Genomic DNA, 25014 nt, shown 5'->3' with positions numbered 1-25014 from the left:
TGTGATGTCGGTCTAGAATTTATTCCTTAGGTACCTAGGTATATCTAAGCAGTTCTATAAAGTTTCCAAATTGCGTACAATTATTGTACTCATAACACCTAATAGCCATTGTTTTTTTATTAATTATTTAAATTAACTCTAGTTAATATACTCAAAGTGTAAAAGTAGAAATAGCCGGCAATATTATTGTTATATACCTACCTATGTTATTGTTGAGATTAGTCGAAAATTGAAATCTTCCTGAAAATCTTCTACAGTTTTTTCGGACTGCATTCTTCTACAGTTTTTAACAGATATGCATTATGCACTATTATTAATAATAATTATACATTGTTCTTTATATGACCTGTGATTCTAAGACATGAATGGAAATCCAAACTTATAGTCAACTAGCGACCGGCCCGCGGCTTCGCCCGCTTTACCCAATAAACTATATATAGGTACCTTCCTCTTGAATCACTCTATCTATTAAAAAAAAACTGCATCACAATCCGTTCCGTAGTTTTAAAAATTTAAACATAGGTACAAAGGGACATAGAAAACGACTTTGTTTTATACTATTATGTACAATGTACATGAGTACATGACCATCTTATTAAAACTGAATAAAAACACTGACACCGGATCTTGTGCTACCTAAACAAACCATAAATTTACTAATAAATAATCACCCACTTGTGAATTTGAAATAAGTAGTTTCCAAATAAGTCACGTACAAAACAAACATACATGTCCATAAAATATATTGTATTGTCGGATCTCTAATTTGTCCTGTCCCATGATGCTATCATTATTTTACTTCTAGGTCATGTTTTATCGTCACGAAATTTGATGTCATAAAGCAAGGTTTACGAACCACAAAAATGCATTTAAAATACAAATTCATAAAGCTCCAAACTATGCACTTAATGCAACGAATTAAATATAAAAAAAAAATTCGCGTTAGCAAAAGTACGTTATAGCAGTTTTATTCCAAAAAAAATTAAGTAAAAACACATGTACACATTGGCAAAATGCGCGGATTTTTTTGCGCTCGCCTAACGTACGTTGCGATCAGGCTGCGCGGTCTAACTACGTGACCAGCTCGCCGCGCGCCAAAATAAGCCTTCTATGACTTTGATGAACCTATTTCGAACACTGCTCCTTGATTGATTACGTTGACCAAATATATCGGCACGTGGACCATTTCTAATTTATGTGTATCAGTATGGAAAACAATAATATTTTGAGCAATCGTGCTAAAAGATTGCTTGGTATATACCTAATTGAAGCAACTTTTCACGGCTCCTAATTTGTAGTTTAAACGACAACCCGTTAGGTACCTTATGAAGAAGTAAGGTCAGAGCATTTGTTAGGCAAACGCCAAGCTAAAAAATATACTAAGATATCCTTAATTTAGTGATTCAGCCGTACAGGTTTCCAAGCTAAGAATTATAAATAGATAATAAACCTACTTACTTAATTGTAGATAGGGTTAAAGATTAGATTATGATTAGATTTAAATTGTTTGCTGATATCCGGATGAAAAGTAAAATGCTGTATTGATCGAAATCGATGCAGCCAAAGGCACTAATAGGAAATTATTGTCAATGGAACAATAGAAATCTTTGTCGTTCTTTTTTTTAATAGAAATTGAGATGATTGCAGGTTGGTATAACGCGATTAAATTGTATTTACATTTACATTTACACATTTACACATTTTTTATATTATGTCTTATGTTTTTCAAAGAATAGGAAAGTTGAGAACATTACGTGTAGTGTAGTGCAAAGGAGACATTTTTTTCCGTAAGGAATGTTCACAAGAAAAAAATCAGTCTGCAGAAGAATTTAAAAACAGCGCGAAAATTGAACTGCCTTTATAAAAGAAAAGTCAATTATCATAAACAAATATGTAAAATAATGGTTTAAACTTTAAACTAAACATTGATGCTGTTCAATCTATTTTTACATCAAGGTGGCCTTGAAACGTCATAGCCATAACCTGGTAAACGTCTGCTGTTACAAAAATATTGTGTGTATATTTTGGCTAAATTCTAAGAATTAGTGTCTGAAGTATCTTCAGAATTCAGCAAAAATGCCTAATTACAGTTGGTGGAAGTGAGATCAATAACCTTGTTGGATTATTTTTTAGACGACATTTTCACAATTCTTTAAGCTATTAAAATAAATTTGTGAAATTTGAAAAATGCGTACTAAACTGAAAAAAAGAAAGGAGATTTTACCGGCAAAGGAACATGAATAGAATAACAGGAAGCAGTTTTGGGTAATTTTGTCGTGGTTTAACAATTAACAAATACATAATATTACAATATTTTTCGATTTTAATGTAAAGATATAAACCATCTAAACGGTCATCAATAGTTATTTAAAATGACAATTTTTCTTCATAATAAAGTAAAAAATATGTATTGGAAAATTTGAACATAACATTTTTTGCTAATTGCAAATTGAACATTTGAATTTTTGTGCAAAAAAAAATTACAAAATCTACTATCGCACTTAGCTAGGTACTTTGCATAACTTTAAATAATTATTTTGGGTATTTTGGGTTTTTGCGCTTCTCTCAATATATTGTAAAATTTTAATAAGCATATTATTGTTTGTAAAAAGAACATAAAAAATAAAGACTACTTTTAATTCAATAAAATAATATTTATAATAGCGCCATCTATGGGACATTCCCAGCACTACAAACAGAAATAAATAGTTAGGCTACTCCTCAACAGATGGCGTTGTTTACAATAAAGAGATAACAGACATAAAGAGGACACGACTGAATTAAATCGATAAAACAACATTAAGATCAAGGTCAAATAGAAAATGGAATAATGTATTTTATCTATTGTAATCGGAATTATTGTTGTTTTTGATATTTTAGTCATATCTTTTGTGTAACTGTTCAATTACGCTCGTTCTAATTTTGCTAGGTAAAACATTTTACCATCGACGCGACGGAAGAATATTGGCAAATAATAACTAATGATCAAGAATTAAACAATATTTTTGTATTGTCTTAATTATGTATGTCACGGGTTCTCTTTAATCTGGTTTTGTCGTATTTCACATAGACAGCTATTAAAGTGACAGATACCTGGTTTTTCATAAAATAAAATTGAATTGAATTAATTGATACCTGGTTTAAAGTTAGATTGTGTTTATGTTTTGTGGTAAGACCATCGTTCAGTCATAAGAATAATTCCAATATCCACATGCCATACCATGTTTGAAAAAAGTGTCAACCAAAATAAATCACGGATACTTGTTAAAATGACTAGTAGAATGGTACAGGACGGGTCAAATTGATTGCGTGGTCATTGTTGATCAAGTCATGTACATTCTTATAGAGCGGAGCTTGTTGACGTACTAAATATAGAAATGAATATAAATGATCAACATACAGGGCCACATTATATTAACACGTAACTACGTCTACAATGTGGTTCCGTCGAGTTCACGTGAATTATATTTAATCTATATTTTTCCTGTGCATAAAAATTTTAATCATTAGAAAAAAAATACCTGCTTTTGTTCCTATAGATATATTATGCCGCATAATATGCGATGCAAGAGATGACTAAGAAAAAAAAAATCGTTTTTAATTGTATCTACGTATTTAGTTAATGTAAAATATTTTTCATAAATTTATGCTGTAAAGCAATTCCGGTCATTACTCTGATTTAAGTAGAAAGGACACCATATCTACGTTTTACGTTTCATTAAAAAAATATTTGGAATTGTCATTAAGTAACTATTATAATTCAAAAAAATTCGTTTAATTAAATCACCACTAATCAATCACGTATTTGCTTCAAGATTTTAGAATCAACCGACCATATAATTGAAATCGCAAAATTAACCTAAATGTTTAATAATTAATAATTATTCTATGCACTATACGCAAATAACCCATACTATCATTGCTTGTAGGTGTTAACGTATTCATATTATAATAACGTTAACAGTTTTAACATATATTTACATAAAAGGCGACACTTTACCCATATATTTATTAGAAATTTTATAACACTTGACGGTAATCGCGAAGTGATTACATTTTAGACAGAAAACCATTCTAATTACACGACTTAATGCCATTTCAACACATTCTAATGTACATAGGTAATGTTATGATCTTGAGTAGTGGTATAAATTCTAGTCTAAGACTTGTTCATATTGTGTTGTGATATTAGAATAACTTTTGCTTGTAATGGGTTCATTAATTTAACTTTTCTATTGAAAATCTTAGAAAATAGATTCATCTCTTATAAAAAGTATGATGAGTTATAGATAGTTATTAGTTATTATTCTCTGCAGGTTATGGTGTAGTATCAATCACATTTAAAAAGTTTACGGTCGGTATCATAAGTCGATCATTCTACATTTACACAAGGTAGGTACTTGAAATGTTTATTTAATGGTTGCCATCAAATTTTAAAACTTTTTAATCTGACAAAAGTATTTCTAATATTCTGATCAAAAGCTAAAATATAATCTTAAAATAGGTCATATTATCCTGTGGATGATTTTATCATTTTCATTTACCAAATTTCTTCAAAATCACAATAAATGAAATCACATGAAATTTTGAAAGGTATTCATGAAACAATAGTTTTGTGCCGTTGTTTCATTGTATTTTGCATATAACTAACAGATAATACATTTGTGATTCATATTCTAATGTGGATTATTGTTATATAATTACATAGTAAATGCACAAAGGTCTCGGTTCCAGAAGAACGCGCAATTACTATGCGATGCAACAAAATATACTCGTTTCATATTACCTAAGTACATTGTAATTGAAACTTGGTATTGTGAAGTTAAGTATCATAAAGGTTCTATGTTTTAGCCGTTACAATCGATTCTTCGTATTTTGTATGAAATTTTTTAAGTGAAACTTTTTTAGGGGCTGTGAGTAAAATTTCAAAGTTGCGTCATGGCATTACCGTCACGCCATGGATAAAAAGGCGAAGATTTTGATATCTTTGAATCTTGCCAAAGAAGTTTCAAATCTGACACGTGCTCAGCAGATATGCTCTTTTTATGATTATCTTGTCCGACTGATTTCTGTTTAGCTAAAAACTTCACTATAAAAAGTTAATATTCGACACTATTAACTTGATTAATGTCACCTCATAAATCTGCTTATTATTCATTGTTTATTTACCCTTTTTACGCACTTGGCTTAAAATAATAAAGAATTTAACATTATGTGCGCGTTGGTTTTCGCAGTTTTAATACAAAATCTTTTCTCTATAATTAAGGGTAATTTAAGTTTACTTTGTAATTATTTCGCTGATCTCATTTTGCGGTGGTCCGACCGCCTGATGTAAATTAATTTTCTTTGATAAGCCTCGTGATCGATTATTCACATCTCTACATGATAAGGTCAGTAATTTCTCTTAATGCGCTCTTAAAACATCAAAAATATATGACTTCATTCGACTTTTGGTAATTAATTTTGGTGGTTTACTTTCACAGTTCGGATCATAAATCTTTTCAGCAATTTTTTCAACGTATGTAGGAAGCTGACGACAGCCGTGATTTTTTTTTAAATGAGTTTAATATTTCTAGCCTTCTCCTGATGATATTTCTCTTAAATACCTAGATGATGATTATTTTTTAAATTTCCGTTTGTCTGCTTAGTGATTATAGACTATGGATTATGAATCACATAGAATGTAACAAAAACCTAAGTAATTTCAATGACTTATTTAGCTATTTACCTATATCTGTATAAACTTCCCAACCTTAATAGTAATCTTGCATAAACATATTTCTCAAAGATAATTTGTTGACTGTCTTATCTTGAAGCACTTGAATGCATTCATTGAATATCGATGTTATATCTCTCCTTGTATTTACTGAAAGAGCTTGTATGTAGTTGATTGATAAATTTATTGTATTGTAAAGCATTTTTCATCGTAAGTATACAACGTATTATAAACGAAATTCTATTCCACACTAATATTATAAGGCTGAATAGTTTGTTTGTTCGCGCTAATCTCAGGAACCAGGGGTCCGATTTGAAAAATTGTTTCAGTGTAACATAGCTCATTTATCGAAGAAGGCTATAAGCTATATAATATCATCATGCTAAGACTGAAAGCGGAACTGAAGCGGAGCAATGGTAGCAAGATCAACTAATAACACTCCTGGTTTTGCAGCTGCTTTGCCCGCTTTTTAAAGACAAATGTTTTTTATTGATGGCCCTATAGGTACGTAGTCATATATTAGAGCTTAATATGTACATGTTTCACAGTAAACATGTCTCATACTAAAATACGGTTCTGAATGATTCAAAGGCATGGCCTTTTCCCTCAAGGGGTATGTGAAAAATATTTAACTTATTTCCGCTCCAGTCAAGTAGTTTGACAGCTTTTGCGGTCTAGACAATTTTATATATCATCAAGACTCGAGCCCGATACCTGAGAGTTAATAAGCTTTCTCGTTTATAACTAAATGCAAGCTAAGGTGCATAAAAGTTTTATGATCACCCTCATATTCGATCATCGTTATGATTTATATAATTTTTATGTGTCAGTATGTTTTGACCCTGTCGAGTGGTCGAATTTTATCTTTTACATAGATCTGATGATTAGTATCCCTATAAATTTATAGATTATACCTACGCAGAAAGTGTCAAATTCCAATGGGTCTTTATTTGATCTCTTTTTTACTGGAATTTTTGAGTGACACTGTTTTATTTAATTCGAACAACCAACAATTACTCGTAAGACATTTTGTGTAAATTTCATCCGGTAATCGTCATGCAAATATCCAAAAAACCAACAAAGACTTCGGAAGAGAAATTAACATCTCAATTATACGCAAAATGTGTTTCTTTAAACCACTTCTGACGGGCTTTGGGCAAGCCTCGATTAAATTGGTTTACAATATCCCAATTTTTTCCATTTTGTAATTAGCGGTTACCTGACCTATACTAGGGTCAGCAATATAATCATGCTTATTATATAACAATGCGTTTCTTAACTTATTTTTTTTTTTTTTTAATTAAATAAGGTTGCTAATTAAAATAGCACCTTATACAAATTACAATCTAGCCTACAAGACTAATAAGTAATTTTATGTTAACCTAAATTTCTAAATAACTTATTCTAAGAGAGTGTCCATTGTCACTTGCTTAGTGTCTGTTAAGGGGAAGTAAGTCACTTTGCTCGTGTGCTTTGGTATACAGATAATTGTCACTGTTCACTTTTCACTTATCACTACACTAACTCAAAAGGTTTAGTCCTTTTTAGTCTTCGCACTAGGTCCGTGGTGTCAAGGAGCTGGATAGCCTCAACATTCACGTGATGATGAAGTCGATGTTGATGAGCTTCTGCATGTTTTTGAACAATTTTGTCCACGGTGTCCACTTTTAGGTCACGGTGGAGGTCACCATTACGGATGTACCATGGAGCATTTACAATGTCTCTCAGTACTTTATTTTGGAAACGTTGTATAATGTCAATGTTGCTTTTTTTGGTACAGCCCCACAGCTGAATACCATACGTCCATACTGGCATTAGGACTTGTTTGTATATGAGTAGCTTATTATGTATCGACAACTGGGAGTATCTTCCAAGAAGCCAATACAATTTCTTATAGCGCAAGCCTAATTCTTCTCGCTTCTTCTTGACGTGAGCCTTCCAGCGTAGCTTAGCGTCAAGCGTCATACCGAGGTATTTCGCCGTGTTAGCATAAGGTATTTGTTGGCCATTAAGGAGTATCGGGACAATCTGTGTTCTTTTGTTTGTAAAATTTATGTGAACGGATTTGGATTCGTTCAATCTTATCCGCCATTTCCGAGTCCATTCGTAGACCTGGTTCACAGCTTCTTGAACTTTATCTCCTGCTTCCTGGTAAGTGATGCCTGTGGCCATGATAGCAGTGTCGTCGGCAAATGTTGCAGTAATGTTTTTTTCTAATACTGGGATGTCACACGTATACAAAAGGTATAGGATGGGACCCAAAACACTTCCTTGTGGTACACCAGCTCGTATTTCCTTGAGGTCCGAGTAGGCATCGTCTTGTCGAACTCTAAATACTCGATTGGTTATATACGATTCTAAGATATCTGAAATTTGTTTTGGTAGCATTGTTCTTATTTTATGAATGAGACCTTTGTGCCAAACCTTATCAAAAGCCTGAGCGACATCTAAAAACACTGCTGAACAGACTTTCTTTTCTTCAAACGCTTTTTCGATGACATTTGTTAATCTGTGAACTTGATCTATTGTGGAGTGTTTCTTTCTAAATCCAAATTGGTGTTCTGGAATTATTTTCTTCTCATCAAGTATTGGCATGATCCGTTTAAGTAACAGTTTTTCAAAAAGTTTTGATACTATTGGTAGCAACGAGATCGGTCGATATGATGTTACATCATTTGGTGGTTTTCCTGGCTTTAATATCATAATAACTTCAGCAACTTTCCACAAATTAGGCACATATTTTAACCTAAATGCAGCGTTGAAGAGTGTTGTTAATTTAATTATAGCTTTGCGTGGCAAATTATGCATTATTTCGCCTGTGATTAAGTCAAACCCCGGAGATTTTTTTGGGCTAATACTTAACTTAATTTCGTTGGAAATCTCTTTGGGTGTTACAGACTTTATTTGTAATTCTTCATTAAGGTTTTGATCTTCAGGTAGTTCATTTGCGTCATCATCATATGGCTTAAAGATATTTTCCAGATGTTGCGCAAATCTTTTAGCTTTTTGTTCATTGTGGATTGCCCATTTTCCATTTTCTTCCTTAATTGGTGGAATATGCAGAACGGGTCTATTCATATGTTTCGTAGCTTTCCAGAGAGAGTAGTCTGTGCTGCGATCGTTAGTCAGTTTTTTGAGATATGACGTCATATTAGCGTCATTTAGTTTTTTTATCTCTCTTTGTAGCTGTTTTGTGAGATTATTTAGTAGCTTTTTATCACCAGGAAAACGAGTTTGGTGCCACCGGTTTCTCTGTTTTCTCTTTTCACGCAAAAGTTCGATAATATTCTTTGGGTAGACTGCTCCCCTGTGACAAGAGTGACTATCTGGTGTGTTTCTCCATGCTGCTTGTTGTATGTCTACCATAAATTTTTCAACTTCTATATCAAGTTGTTCTGAATTTTTTAATGGTATATTAAGTTTTATATGTGTGTCCAAGTCGCTTCTAAAACTGTTCCAGTCTGTTTTCTTATTTACTAATCTTAGGATATTATTCAATTATATTCCTCGAACGGTTATTATATTTTGATTTTTGAGGTTATAAATTCCAGTAATTGTACGGTTTGTTAAGTGTTAAAACAGGTGAGCACGTATCACCAAATTATATGTTTATGATATAAAATTTTGATAAGAGCTGCCTACATAATACGACATGAAATTTTGGTAAGAAGGTAACGTTGATTTTTTAACCGACTTCAAAAAAAAGGAGGAGGTTATCAATTCGGCCGGTATATATATATTTTTTTTTTTTATGTATGTACACCGATTACTCCGAGGTTTCTGAACCGATTTACGTGATTCTTTTTTTGTTCGATGCGGGATGGTGTCGAATTGGTCCCATAAAAATTTTATTCGGATAGGCCCAGTAGTTTTTATTTTATGAGCATTTTTGTCTGTAGGTATTTGTAAATTTTGCAAGTGCAAGTTTGAAGTCGGTTGTTTTTAACGCAGTTATCACTTGTTAATATTCGCTTATAAGCTCTTCAGCTGACTGAGAGCTTCTTCGTTGGTTATATTATTAGTTCATAAACACTTTTTTTTTTAATTTTTACATGATATCATGATCAGCCTTCTGATCACCTACTTGTTCCTTTAAGAAAATCGATCAGTGAAACAGATGTAGTAAAAAAAAATATACCGGCCGAATTGATAACCTCCTCCTTTTTTTTGAAGTCGGTTAATAATGCATCTGCTCCTTACCCCACTAGGGGACACGGGACTTCACATACGACTAATATATAATACAAAAAGAGTTCAACACGGTTGAAGTGATGAAAGTCAGTGAAAAATATATCCATACTTATTAGTACCGCGCGCTGTCATGAAATATGCATTTTTAACTCTGCTTATTGATAAAAATTATACAACCTGTACATTCGACGCATTGTGGAACGAATACTATTCTATTTTTTATAAGCTCACATTTGTTCTACTTTGTATGTAGTGAACTGTTTAAAAAGTGCCTCAAATTGATTTTCCCGACCGTACTAACTATTCTTCATGAAATCAAGGTGCAATATTATAAATATAAATAACCATTTTTAATGTAGGTAAGTAAGTGATTTACAGGCTATATGAAGGTAAATTTCAGTAGGTATATAAATGTAGGTAAGTATAACAATCTCTCTCTGGTGTAGTGGCGATTGAATTATTTCGTAGAATGTATTTAACCCAAACGGAATTTTACAGCCGTCTGTTTTTATATAAATGCGTATGTAAACATTTTCTTACGTCAAAGCTATAACATTGTTCATTGAAATCTTTAGGATTTTAAATTAAAAGGGGGAACAATAATCTATATATATAAAACTCAAAGGTGACTGATATAGTGATCTATCAACGCACAGCCCAAACCACTGGACGTATCGGGCTGAAATTTGGCATGCAGGTAGATGTCATAACGTAGGCGTCCCCTAAGAAAGGATTTTATAAAATTCATCCCCTAAAGGGGTAAAATAGGGGATGAAAACTTATACCATGAAAATTTATATATTCCACGCAAGCGAAGCTGCGGGCAACAGCTAGTAAAGTATAAAAGCTTGTTAAGCTAATCAAATCGGAAAAATCGAACTCTATCTTACATAGCATCGAAATATTCTTTATCTGTTCTTTAAGATTATTACTTATAAATTGGTCTATAATCTTAAATTATTGATCGATTTCAGTTACCTACCTTTTATACAAATTTTTCATAAACGGTGACGAAAAACGGTTAATATTATTCGATTACCAATTAGTTAATTAACTGGTTACTAAAAACTTGTGTCCAAAGAAAAATACCATCATGTCATTCAAAAGACTTGTCAACCAAATGCGGTATGGAAAAAAAATATATAATTAAAATCTGATTTAATAAAAACAAAACCTGCTAGACATTGATGTCTTTAAGTAAATTACTTATAATTCGCTAATTAAATTAATCGAAAAAAGAAACTTGTTTGTTGTTTTTACTCGCATTACTTTTGCTTAATTAATTGCTAAATGTTTTCTTTTTATGTAACTTATTATTTTATAAATGTAAAATATATATTTTTGAAGTGAAACTTCTTTATCGGGGTTTAAAAAAAATTTAGTGTAACATTTTTTCGTTACGCGTGACATTTTTCCGTTACGCGCAATCTTTTTCTTGTCCCTACCACGCGTGATTCGACGTATTTCTGTAAAGTTGCAAATAGTAAATTATTTTTTGAAAAATAAGGTCATAAAACAGTTTCACTTCTTACGTGAGTACACTATAGTACCTACACGCACCCATTTTTTTGTTTGTCCTGTTTTAAAGATCTATAAAAACAATTAGTTACAGGTTAAGTGGAAAATTGTTTAAAATTATTTTTTTTTTCGAAAAAAATGCATAAAGTATTTTAATAGACAACGAGTTTTGTTAATAGACAATAGCATACTAAATAAGTGCTCAGCATAATATATTATTCTTTAATATATTTTTATTAATTATTATCTATACCGACGGAATAAATTACCAACCAACCGTATCACTTGCATTAATATATTTAGCAGCTTTCGCAATCGAATTTATTATGCCATAAACAATTTTAATTGCTTAATAGGAACTTAAAATAAAGCTCAATTAATGTCAATCTCAGAGTATTTTAAATTGGACAAACATAAGAAACAATATAAGGTAGCAATTATACCACCGAAGGTGTTATTTTAAAATAAACTTCTCGTAATAATTAAATGTATCTACCAATTTTCTTTTGTGTAATTAAAGTTGTATCACAAAAAGTATGTAACAATGTGAGAATGGAACTTATTGCAGACAGTTTAATGTTTATCGATAATAATACAATCACTCTTTGGCTATATTCGAGAAATTTTGCTCGGATAATATGAGTAGGTATTGACTTCTTTTTGTTTCTGTCATTTTACCAAGCTTTACTAAGAAATGTTTGAAATAAACTAATCACATAGGTACAAATTGTTGTCAATTTTGTTCTCAAGTAATTGGCCATACCCTTGTGAGAATCAAACTCAAACATTTATTTATTCTATTAGACTTCGTTTCGTTTTGAAACACTTTTGAATCGTCGTAACATAGTTTTAGCATTTACCACTTGAACAATAAAGTATCTTGATTTGATTTGACATAAATTTATTTAACTTTGAAATAGCATAATTTACAGTCTAGCACTTTAATTAAAAATATATATATCTTATTTAATACGTCTATATTATGAGCGTCATTAATTGCACTTAGCTCTCAGACGAGGACAAGATCATACGTAGTAAATGTCTATTTGGCTTAAATAGAACAAACTAACTGGTTTTGATTTATATGTAACGGGTTGATACTGGCTGCCACAGACTCACACCAGCTGCGTGTGTTTAACATTTCATGTAATAACTGTTAAATTGTCATTAAATCTTATAATTGTTATTTTACGTAACAGTATAAGGGAAGGTTGCTTGGAGGGAAACTTAACTGTTTTAAACAAAAAGCTATGATATGAAATGTCGTTTCAGAATTCGTGGTAAAGTTCACTTGTATGAGAACTATAGATGAGTGACCATTGACCAAGTCAATGAGGCAGTCGAAAGCATTGAAGTCAGTACCCAATACCGAATTTAGAGATGTTTTTAATTAAAGTATGTAGCTATAAATTAAAAATAGGCAGCTAATATCCTTCTCTATAATACATTTCTTATAAAGGCTTAGTCATAGGATTATAAATATAGTTAATGCTGCTACCAATATACAAAAATATCATCAAGTCATAGATCAGAAGTCCAAGGTGTAAATAAGTTATTTTAATATTATTTGCTTAAAATTTAAATTGTCTATTTATTTTCCATAAATTTGATAAAACCCCGAAAAAAACGTTTTAGTATGCAAATTATATGACATAAATATCAATGACTCGTTTTAATTTAAGACCGAAAATAAAACTATTTACCGTAAAGAGTCGATATAATATTTTGTTTTTACTAAATTAAAATGTCAATAAATATATTAAAGTCAATACTCATTAAATATGTTGCTATGTATTAAAATCTGGCTTCCACTTACCAATCATTATCTTTTCATCTACACATATAAATTGTAACGAACCTTGTTTTTTGGCAAAATTGTTTCAACCAGTCTTCATTATGGATGAAATATAAGTCTTCTGGTCACGTACGACTCATAAATTTTACACCTAACTGATCATTAATTAAGTACAAGAAAAACACTATCAAAATCAATAATTAAAATACAGCGTAAGATCATAATAAAAGGTCGATAAGGTATTTACTGAATAACTGTGAACAATTCTTGCGAAAATTACAAGCCGAGAATACTAAATAAAGAGTAAAGAATCAAGGTTTTAGTTGTTACTGCGGCATTGTTGACATTCCCTTTTTTGTGATTAAAGAAAAGCATTTTTGAACAATAACTAGCTGGTTAAGATAAATCATATTTAATAATAAGAATGATTTCACTAAAAAAAAAAAATAACGCTTGATGAAAATCCTCTTCTTACGAGAATTTTGTTATCATATCAGGCTTGTATTTCTTTTCATAAAAGTATACGAAAAAAAAATTAATAAAAATAATCTAGAATCTAAAACAATCATGTTTGTGTCAGACGGCCTTTTATTACTTGAACAATAAAATGACTTCTCGGATAGCACTCTTGTATCACTTGACATACATTTAAAAACAGATATTACTTCAAACGTGAGGCCATCGAAACAAAAACTTTATTTCCATTAACATTTACTCCAATAACATTCAGCGAACTCATTATTTTTAACTTTTCACTACCTACTTACTTACTTAGTTAATGTTAAAAAAACTGACACATTACTGCACGAAAACGTTTAAAAAGGAGAACAAAAATAGACAAGTCTCCAGAACAAGATAGCCTGTTGCTGTATTCGGTCATAGTTCCCAATCCAGACTTCTTCAGATAAAAAGAAAATAATAAAACAATACCGACTAGAAAAAGTGGAATTCAGAAGCTATGTTTGTATTGCAACCTTTAAAAAGAGTAAAACTTTATACTGTCCAGATGGAAAGAGCTGTTTCCCACAGCGTACATTATTCAATCGACAGTAATCAATATGCAATTGCAACTATCAATCTAAACGTTAACAGAATGCAGTAGCACTTAATTTACAAACATTCTCACAATATTTTCCCAAACAACGACTCCTTTAAACAAAGACTACCGCATATTCTGTTTAAACAAAAACAACGCAATATTTCACGTGCGCACATATAAAGATGCCAGAGCTCTTAAATCGAAGAACATGCAATAAATTTCACATTAAAATATCTCCGCACTATGTATTGTTGTAGTTACATAGCACATAAATATACTAAAGGCAATTTGGAAAACAAGATTTCTCTCATAGCCTTCTTTGGGTTTCGAAAACTACGTTGTTTTGTTGAATTTCCTCTTCAGTGAGTTTATTTGTTTACGCGTTCAGACTTTCACAGCGTTACATTAGAGATATGTGTGAACAAGGCCCTTGTAAATTTCCATAAAAAATCGGAACAAACAATGTGGAAAATTCTTGTATAATGCTTTTAAATTGATACATAAATTCATAGATAGGATAATCGTTTGTTTATCTTGTGGCAAATGTATGGTCCGGGAGCCAGAAGCAGATTTTATGACCAAGTTCCTCTCAAGCGGTAATTAGTAAAATGCATCAAAGTATAGTATTATGAAGCCTCGTGAACGTCAGCTGGAGCTCGGTTGGGGGGGTGAGCGGTTGTAGCCTCCCACGCACGTAAGAAATAAAAGTATATTTATTCATTTCCTCTTAGCTAAAAATTTGTCAAATTGTAGCTAACCCATTATCTCAACGAAAAATAATATTCAGCTGGTTACAGCATGGTGTATTATACGTCAGCTGGTGTCTCGAATATAGTGAGACATTAACAAAATCATCGAGATACATGGAATTCCATCAACATAAGTCCCCGTAAAAGATAAGTAATAACTTTATTAATTATATATTATACTATTATTTTTTTAATAATTATAGTTAACTAATGTTTTTAGTGGGTTATTTCATATTTATTACACTTTTAGGTAGTTATGTGAATTTGATGATATGATAGTTATTTTTAAATGCAGTTTATAATATTTGTAAAAACATGTTTACCGATGTGGCTGAATGTACGTAGTACCCGATCATGCGCACAACTAACCACCTCCAAGTAACTTATTACTGTCTATATTATGCTAGCGTGTGTTGCTTGAATTTTTAAAAATAACGATAATAATTAAAGATACGTCATTTCATCTCAGATGAAAATTTGTGAGCTGATTGTTAATATACTGATGCGATAAATAAAAAAAATCAGCAAGCAATAATTCGAGGAAAACCTAGTCAGTTGATGCATATAAATTGGCAATAGATGCTTCTGTCTAACTCCTAAGTAATAACTTTCAAAGTATCAGCTGACGGTTTTTCCACCAAGATACAGCCAGCTGACCTATATATATATCCACAGTTACATATAAGCTATCATCAGGTAAATTTTTGTTTGAGAGGAAATCACGGAAAATAATTTTATTTTTTTCATGTTCGAGACACCAGCTGACGTATAATACACCATGTTGTAACCAGCTGATTATTTTTTTTCGTTGAGATATTGGGTTAGCTACAATTTGACAAATTTTTAGCTGAGAGGAAATGAATGAATGTATTTTTTTTTCCTACGTGCGTGGGAGGCTACAACCGCTCACCCCCCCAACCGAGCGCCAGCTGACGCTTACGAGGCTTTATAATACTATAGTCTGATGCGTCTGACGAATTATCTCTTCAGAGGAAATAATTAACCAAATTTGCACCTGGCTCCCTAACCATAGCTACTTTTGTATCTTTAAAAATTGAACGACTGTTTTAAGAATTTCATAACTATGATATTATATTCATTTATTTAAGAAACATTAAACTATTCGCCTCAACACACACTTATATTTTGTCGCTTTTCTATAGAATGTGTTGTTTACATTTGGTCAGACCAACATATTATACCTTTCGTTCATTTCAACCAAATGCGTTGAGTACTTTAACTCGAAATAGCAAGAAACAGCCTCACATCCATTTAAACATATTTACACCAAACCCCACTTATAGAATAACCTTCTTTCACGGAACAATTAAAAATAATTGTTGCGTCCTTTCTTTAATGAATACAAGATAACTAATAACTTGTCTTACACTTTCCACACCACGAGATATAGGTACCTACGTAGATAATTATGCAAATGTATAAATTCTGACTTTGAAGGCAAGCACTCGGATAAGAAACATTTCCAGTATGAAACTGTTTAATTGGTCTCACTTATATGTTTATGTACTAGTTGAACATGATAATTAGAGTACCGTAAAGCCTAAATAGAAACTGGCAGATACATATTCATTCAGATCGTTAATTTTTATACTGTAAAAGTGTATGTGTTTATATTTTTTTGTAACTGACCGTGAACAAAGTATCCATGAAGATACAATTTTACACAAAGCTATTTTTAGTGTTGTTGAAAAGATAGGACTTAATCCAAGATTTTTTTAAGAAAAAATCAGTCACATATTCAGTATAGTCAACATACGAGCATGTTCAATTCTTTGATTTTAGACGTTAGTAAATTTAAGAATTGGGAGACTCATTTAATTCGTTATATAAAATTTTAAACAAATAATTTGTCGATAAGTGAATCATTAGGTAAGAAATCATTGCGCTTTTTTATAATACTATCTATTAAAAAGTAGATACGTTTAACATGAGAACCAAATAGGCTTCATTACACTAAACTGACTTAATTTTAACTTATGTTAATCAAATGAACCTCATAACACCTTTCCATATTACTCACACTGTAAAACCTTTATGGAAATTTAGGGTAATATAATCAGGTGTCTATAAAAGGCAAATTGTAGCATGAATCTTATTAAACAAGTTAAGCTTATCGTATGTATGTTAACATTCAGCTATTGTTATATAAATGGCATTTAATTGAAGACTAGAATATCATTGAGCGGCAACATCAAAGCGTTAAGGAAAAAACATTTGTCTTAAATCGTGTAAAGAATTAACGAACGTTATTGAGAGCAATAAAAATGTCGTAAAAAACGAGGTTCATTTAGTAGATCCAGTACGCTCCTAGAATAAGGACGACCAGAAAGGTTGCCTCAATGTCTCGGATTACGCAGTTTTTACAATATTTGGAACTGCTAATAAATGCTAATACGGTGCCATGGGAACTTTGGATTGTATTTAGTATGATGATGATAACCCTCTAAGCGTAATTCGAATATCACGACACATTTCTAATCTTTTTAACGTTATTTGCAATCCTTCACGCATTACAAACTACAACTTCAATGTTAGGCCAAATTTAAATACCTTCTCAACAGTTACCAACTAAACAGTTTTCTTCAATGAAATTGATTTCAAGAGAATTAAAAATTGATATAACAAATAGTTTAGTTTTCTCCGTGGAAAATAAATTTTGAATCAGTACCCAAATGTTTATTTCTTAGACCATAAACGCTGCGTTTCTCTTGTTCATCACAATCTAACGAAGTTTTTCATATTTATCTAATTTCTTCAGTTTATTCTCCATGTTTTCTTTTAACAGGATGAATTGTCACAACTAGAATCTATATTATAATAAACACGTCGAATCTCTTCGTTATCTGATTTTTAGTTTTTACACACTTAGGCATGACGTCTAAAATCTATAAATGAATCGATTTTTTCTTTAATGTCTTACAATACCTATATCAATTTACCCGTATGAGATCAAATTTCTTACCACACCAGAGTTACGAAAGTTCTGGTTTAGTTAAAATTCGTATTAGCATGAAGGACGCATAATTACCAAAACTAGATTTCCCGCATGATGCCTCTCCGCATACTAATAAGTACTTTTAAACTTTACGACATCGTTTACGATATTATCACTCTTTTTTGGATTGACGACGATAAAAGTTCTATCGCGTCGCGAATTTTAATTGCCACTAATTTTGTCATTGACAAATTGCTTGTGACTTGTTAAAGGACATGAGTAGAAATACACAAGTAGCGATTGAAATTTAAACAATTTCATTATCTTGATTAAAATACCACATGTTGTATTTATTAAATAACATGACTTGTAGTAATGACATTCTTGTTTTTATGTTTGTTGATCGAGATGAAACATTTATGAGGAAGTGGTCGCTTTACTATTCGGAAATAGTCTCTTTAACAGGAACAGGAATTGGAAATAGTACCTAGCTATTGGTCTTTACCTTTATATTAGACGTAGGTACATGTATGTATATTGCGATATTGTAAAAAATAAAAATACCTAGACAGTAAGTCTTTTGATTTCGATGTAATGATGTAAAAAACCGCAGTGAAACCATAAAACATTGGTATAAAATACAGAAGGTGACTTTTGTTTATAAACGTAATATTGTAATAAGAAATTAATGTTGATGTATATTGTATAATGTATATTCCAATTACCAATAGGATAATAAATAGATAGACGAGTTCAGTTATGAAGATGTCAAGGAAAATAAGGAAGTTTATGTTTTTTTTTTTTTTTTTTTTTTTTTTTTTTATGCTATAGGATAGCAACCGAGCAGACGCGTCGCCTGGTGTTAAGCGATACACGCCGCCCATAAGCATCCACTCCACTGAGAAGTGGATGTGTTGCTGTCCACAAAGGGATTTGGAAGGATTTAGGGAGAAGGGGCGAGGATAGGAGGGAATGAGGATAGGGAAGGAGAGGATGGGTAGGGGATGGGAAGGGATGTGGGCCTCCGGACCCCTCACTCACCGTACGGAACGCGACAGTAAACTGTCACTATGGCGCCGATATTCTGTGAGGGTGTGGTACCTTCCCCGGTGCGAGCGTGGCCCAATTCGTGCCGAAGCATGCTCGACTCCCACTTCCAAAACTATGTAGCAATAACAAGCGTTTCTTTTATCAATAAATTTTCCTTCAGACTCTCTCTATGTTATAACCTTAGGTTATAACATGTAGCTTTCAGTATGTTATATTTTCATATTTCATAATTAAAAACAAAAGAATTTGCAGAATGTTTATGATTCAGAAATTTAACACTTATCTTCGTGAAATTAAACAGCAATTACGAACGCGCTCTTGTCAAATCATTTAATCACTTTTATACGCTTCCTCATCCTCGACATAACATCTTTTATTTTCCTTTCTCGTTGCCTTATTGCCTCAATAAAGTTATTTTTAGATACTTTTATTAGCGTCGAATTATCATTGCGATTAAAAGTAGCGTAATAGTTTCTTTTTCAAACACGTTAAATACCTTGTTTATAAAAAGATAACGCTCGAAATATTTTATCGTTGCATCATAATTTGCTGTATCGTAAAATTATCTAAATACATAATTCTTTGCGCATTTTACAAATATTACAATTCTGACGGGTTTTTATGCCATTCGATTTGCCTTTATCAGCAACTTGTTTCAGTGTTAAAAGCAGAAGGATATTGACTGTTCTAGATATGTGACGTCAGATATTTTTTATAAAACGTCGGGTCGGTAGGTACCTACTAGATAAGAAATTCACTACATTCAGGTCACTTTGTTGTATCAAAAGAACATCACTTTCAAGGAACCTGATTGATAAAGAAGGAAAATAACTAGATGATAATCATATTGCATTGACCTGAGACAATGGGAATTATGATAATAATGAAGAATCATAAGTCCAATCAACCTGTATTGCATAAGGCTGCGTTGGTTTATGTCTCGTTATATTCCTTACAATTGCTTTATGAGCCAATTTACACGAAACATGCAAATTATTGTCCCTTTTTGTTGTTTATAAAGGGTCGTTTTAAGAAATTACTGCGTACAATTTCACCGCGTTAAGTTTAATCAATGGCTTTATTTCGAGTTTATTTGACATACAACTTTATTAATCATTCTTGTTTTCTAGGACTTTTATTTTACATACACAATTTGGTAATTTAATTATCTGTCGGTGGTTTTTACGACAATTTTAATATCAATAAGCTGATATGAACGTAACATAATTTATGTATTTTGATTTGTGTAGAATTGATTTTTTATTACCATTTAGTAAATAAATGGCCAGTTTTATTGATACTTAATACATATACCTTGAAAGCAATGTGCTGTGTGATTTTATGACAAAACCAATGTAAAAGTGTTTGCACTGCCTCCTGTTGGTAATGGAATATAAATAATGAATTATTCATATTTAGGTGTGTTAGACAGAAAATTTGTTTGATACTACATCTACGATTACTATTTTACAATGCATGAAGGAATTCTTATTCTAAGGTTTATGTCTTATAAAGTTTATTCATATAAGTATATAAATAGAATTGATAGATTCTTTATTTTATCGATTTTATACCGTTATATTTATGGATGTAGTTATTAATATAAGCTATTAAAAGTATAAGATTACAAAAAAATCGATAAAATATCAATTTTCTCTTAAGTTAACGGTAAATCGGCCTTGTTCGGTACTATAAATTGATATAAAAATGCATAGAATTAAAATATAGATAGATATATTATTATCTACTGTGTATCTAGGTACTGACAAAGTTCAGTGACCTTTTGACTTGTGGAATAACATAATGATAATGTTTTTTTTAAGGAATCATGTAGCAAATGTATGATTTGTGTTTGTTTTGAAATTGGCAAGATTATTGTAGATGAAGCTTACCATATGGATAGAAGTGTAAATTGTTCAAGCAAATTTTATGTTGGGCAGTCACGGTATTCGGTACACGGTAAAAAAATACCATAAAAATAATATAAAGAGTACCTAATTGTTACCTATCAACAACTATTTTTTAATTACTTATATATAAAACGCCTTCTTCATTCACAAAAATAGTTAACAGCTAGGTAGAAATTAAATTGAATGTTTAATATTCGATATTTCAAGCCGTGCGAATATTCATGTCTATAGGCAATCAATAGAGAAAATGAAGATTAAATTTACTTTAAAACGTAAATTTGTTTAAGAAATTATGGGAACGTACCTACTAGAGGTTCGTTTTACATCGAAATTGGTGTTTACTAAGTATTTTGATGTACTTAAACAGTCAGCCATGTTTTATGACAAATCATTTTCTAAATAGGTAGTTACTATAATTTTCATAGTAATAACTAATAAGTTTTCAATGCTTCAAATCAACTATGTTGCTAGCTATTAATTTTATCTTAAGAAAAATGAATGCCATTTTTACAATTTATATTACACGCGTTTAATAACGTTAATTACATCTAAGTATTTATAGTAATAGTATGTGGCATTGGACATATGAGTCCACCACAGTCATGCAACCACGTGGTAAGATACAATCGGACATTAAGAAATCATTTTGCATTTCCAAGAATTAAATTATCTGATCATTAGCTTAATGTCCATATACGAAACGGTTTCGCGATTGGAATTATTATTCTGTTCAATATCGCATTATGATATATCGCAGGTCACTTAAGTTCTTGTCAGTATTGGATTAAAAGTGCATTACCGATTGCCTTACTGCTTAGTCTGACTTCATTTTGCTGTACTGAAATAGGCATACAAAACCACATATAGGTATGAAAAGAGATCAGTTTCCACGAACTCTCCGATATGACAAATAACTTGCCCTACTTTTTGTCAATAACGCAACATATAATAAATAAGTCAGCGAAAACTAGTGTCAACAGCTAATGTTTTGTATTTATCGTATGATGTATTTGTCCTTCTAAATTGCAATGGAATATGTTGTCAATTCAAGTGTTTACTCATAATAATAGATTGATAAATAAAAGGTACTTACGCGTCATTCTTGTCGTAAATCGGGAATGTCTGGTGCGCCAAATCCTGTAGTGACGAACTAGTTTGTGGCTCAGCAGAAATACCCTGAGCTCTCTGTTTCCTCGGTGCCCTTGAAGCTCTAGCATATTGCTGGTACGGGAACACGCTCTGCAGTTTGTCTAACTGCGAACGTAATTCCAACATTTCTTGATCGCGCTGTTTCAACAACGCCTCCAATTCTCTTATTCTCTCTATGAGGGGCTGCATGTCGTTTGACATAGCTGCGTTGGCGACGCAATTCTCTGACTCTGAATTCATCGCGCTCGGCGTCCCCATTATACCATTTAACTCCTCTCTATACGTTTCGTCTAAGGCCCGTCTATCGCCGTTGACTGTGGGCGCCACGGTAAGCGCACCTCCTCCTGTGTGTACTACGGCCCTCGGCTCATCGTCACCAGCTGTGCGCTGTGACGATCCAAAGCAGAGGGTATCGAAGCAGACGCGCATTCACTCGGCTCCCGAGCACTGCACTTTAATCACTAGGATTATCACTTGGTTTATAGAGTTAACGTTCGTACACTGCACTGTGTAGCACTGAGTTCTCGAATGTCCGTGATCGTTTAGCGGGAACAGCAGGATGTGTGTGGGCTAGTGCGTGCGAGTCGTGCGGCGCGAGCGCGGACGGTCGATACAGTGAAACGTCCTCTTCGCTGTCAGCCCCGCGTGCCTCGGCGACGCCCTGCAAATACATGCACACTTTACTATCAGTCTCATTTATCACCCTAAACAATTATGAATGAAAACGTGTTACATTTAGTAGTAAACGTCACACGAATTGTTATTTTCTCGTCATTTGGAATGATTATTACTTTAGGTTTGAAATTAGATTTCTATTAACCCTTTTCCGTTTAATCAAAGTGGATCAGTAAAATTGTAAGTATCCGTAAATTCAATTATTATTTTTATTTACGATTTAAAAGAATTTCACTTTAAATTATGTTATCACATTGGACCGACTCGTGATAGCTAATTATAAATCGTTATCATTGACTCTTCGATTTGAATAATTATAGATATAAATCTATAAATATTGATCCGTGAACATATGGTTACGGCTAACTGATTTATTGCAGATAATAAAATAGTCCGCTTATCGTCAGTAATGATAAACAGTCACAGTGTTTATGTTGAACAGATCTCTGTCACCTGATGTATACGCAACACTGACCACATGATCCTGGTGTATCTATAATCTTATCAATTGATATAATCTTAAAAGCATACCTACTGACATTAGAATTCCAAAATAAATCTTCATTGATAAGATTTTATTTATATTGGTCATTTGTATAAACAATATACCTAATATACTAGTTTGAAAGGCCTATTATATGTTATGTTTTCCGAGGTAAGGATTTTTCAAAGAAATATGCAACATTATTTGCGTTCTTCTCTGCAAGTTCATTTTGTTAACCGACTTCAAAAAAAAGGGGGAGGTTATCAATTCGGCCGGTATATTTTTTTTTTTTATGTATGTACACCGATTACTCCGAGGTTTCTGAACCGATTTACGTGATTCTTTTTTTGTTCGATGCAGGATGGTGTCGAATTGGTCCCATAAAAATTTTATTCGAATAGGCCCAGTAGGTAGTTTTTATTTTATGAGCATTTTTGTCTGTAGGTATTTGTAAATTTTGCAAGTGCAAGTTTGAAGTCGGTTGTTTTTAACGCAGTTATCACTTGTGTTAGAAAAATTTCATCTCTTGGACAACAGCACACAATTTAATGAAATAGATTTATAATGGTTCAATAGTAATGGTGGAGGAGATCTCATCTCAAGTCATCGAGATATATGTATACGTAGTACATATATCTCGATGTCTCAAGTAGAAAAAATTGTAATTATTCGAGAAATTATAAAATTAGAAATTTACTTGATGTAATTGATGTATGAGAAAACTAGTGTTCCCTTCTGAGAGTATGAAAATAAGAAATTGTTTGATTATTATCTAGTAAATCTATATTAATATTATAATGCGGAAGAGATTGTTTATATCATTCAATATGCTAATATCTAAAACTGGTTCGAATTTAAAAATTATTTATGTGGACTATCCAAAGTTCAAAATTATTTATATGTTGGATTTTTATTAAAGGTGACAAATAAGGTGACAAAGTATAGGATTAATATAACCACATCACGACCAATAGAAGAGGAACTTCATTGAAAAATATGTCATAAACTGGAACAATTTTCCTTTTCAGAGCAGACAAAATTGCGTTGGTTAGAATTATCTAGATTATTATTATTGCTTATCTGTACATGCTTATAAAAATAATAAGTGATCGCAGTCTGTATCTATTCTATGGGGTCTTTTTACTCAATGATTAGGAAATACGAAGAGAAACTAATTTCATATGTTTGTCTCTTTTTCTCTTTATCTAGATTTTAATCTCCACGGGAAAAAAGTATGTCAATCACAGTTCTGTCCACGTCGCTAGTTTAGTTTATTATCTATATTATTCTATTGTATTATAATATCTGTGGTATTTTATTATCTGCGGTCAAAGTAAAATGGCGGGAAATATTCAGATTTGATACTAACGTCTTGAACTTATATTAGGGAAGTTACAGCAGCAGACATTCCTTCAACTGTACAAACAAATGGATTTGGCAAAGAAAAGACTTGGACAAAATCAAGGCAAAAGGCCAAAGTAAATGAACCACGTTTTCATAAGCGAAACGAAATAAACGCTCCAAGGATTCCGGAACAGAACGGTAAACCCAAACATGGTTCACTTATTTCATGAAAAAACTATTTTATTCAAATAGATTATATCTTATTGTTATGGGGAAAATGTGTGTTTTAGCAGAGTAAAATAACAGTTTGGGTATTGTTACAAAAATGTTTTATTATTAGGTACATTGTCATGCCAACTCTTCTCTCAAAGTCTCTTTGGGCAGTTTTAGTATTTTATATGAACTAACTACTACTGAGTACTGAGTGAAAGTGTTCTG

At 31.9% G+C, this 25014-nt stretch overlaps 1 protein-coding gene across 2 annotated transcripts in view; it reads right to left on the bottom strand.

Moving 5' to 3' along the window:
• The window catches only part of LOC123698143 (cGMP-dependent protein kinase, isozyme 2 forms cD4/T1/T3A/T3B), a 120646-nt gene that overhangs the window by 59513 nt on the left and 36119 nt on the right, over positions 1-25014 (bottom strand). The window contains exon 2 of one of the 2 annotated variants that reach the window (XM_045644740.1): positions 22018-22734. In XM_045644740.1, the coding sequence (XP_045500696.1) occupies positions 22018-22502 (485 nt within the window). In that variant the 5' untranslated portion in view covers positions 22503-22734. Of the gene's footprint in view, positions 1-1004; positions 1075-22017; positions 22735-25014 lie in introns of those variants that run through there. The other variant, XM_045644742.1, reaches the window with a different exon arrangement.

Source organism: Colias croceus, chromosome 15 (assembly GCF_905220415.1).
Source record: "Colias croceus chromosome 15, ilColCroc2.1".
NCBI classification, from domain to species: Eukaryota; Metazoa; Arthropoda; class Insecta; order Lepidoptera; family Pieridae; genus Colias; species Colias croceus.
The sequence above is the reverse complement of the archived record's forward strand: the minus strand, read 5'-3'. Positions and strand labels throughout refer to the sequence as shown.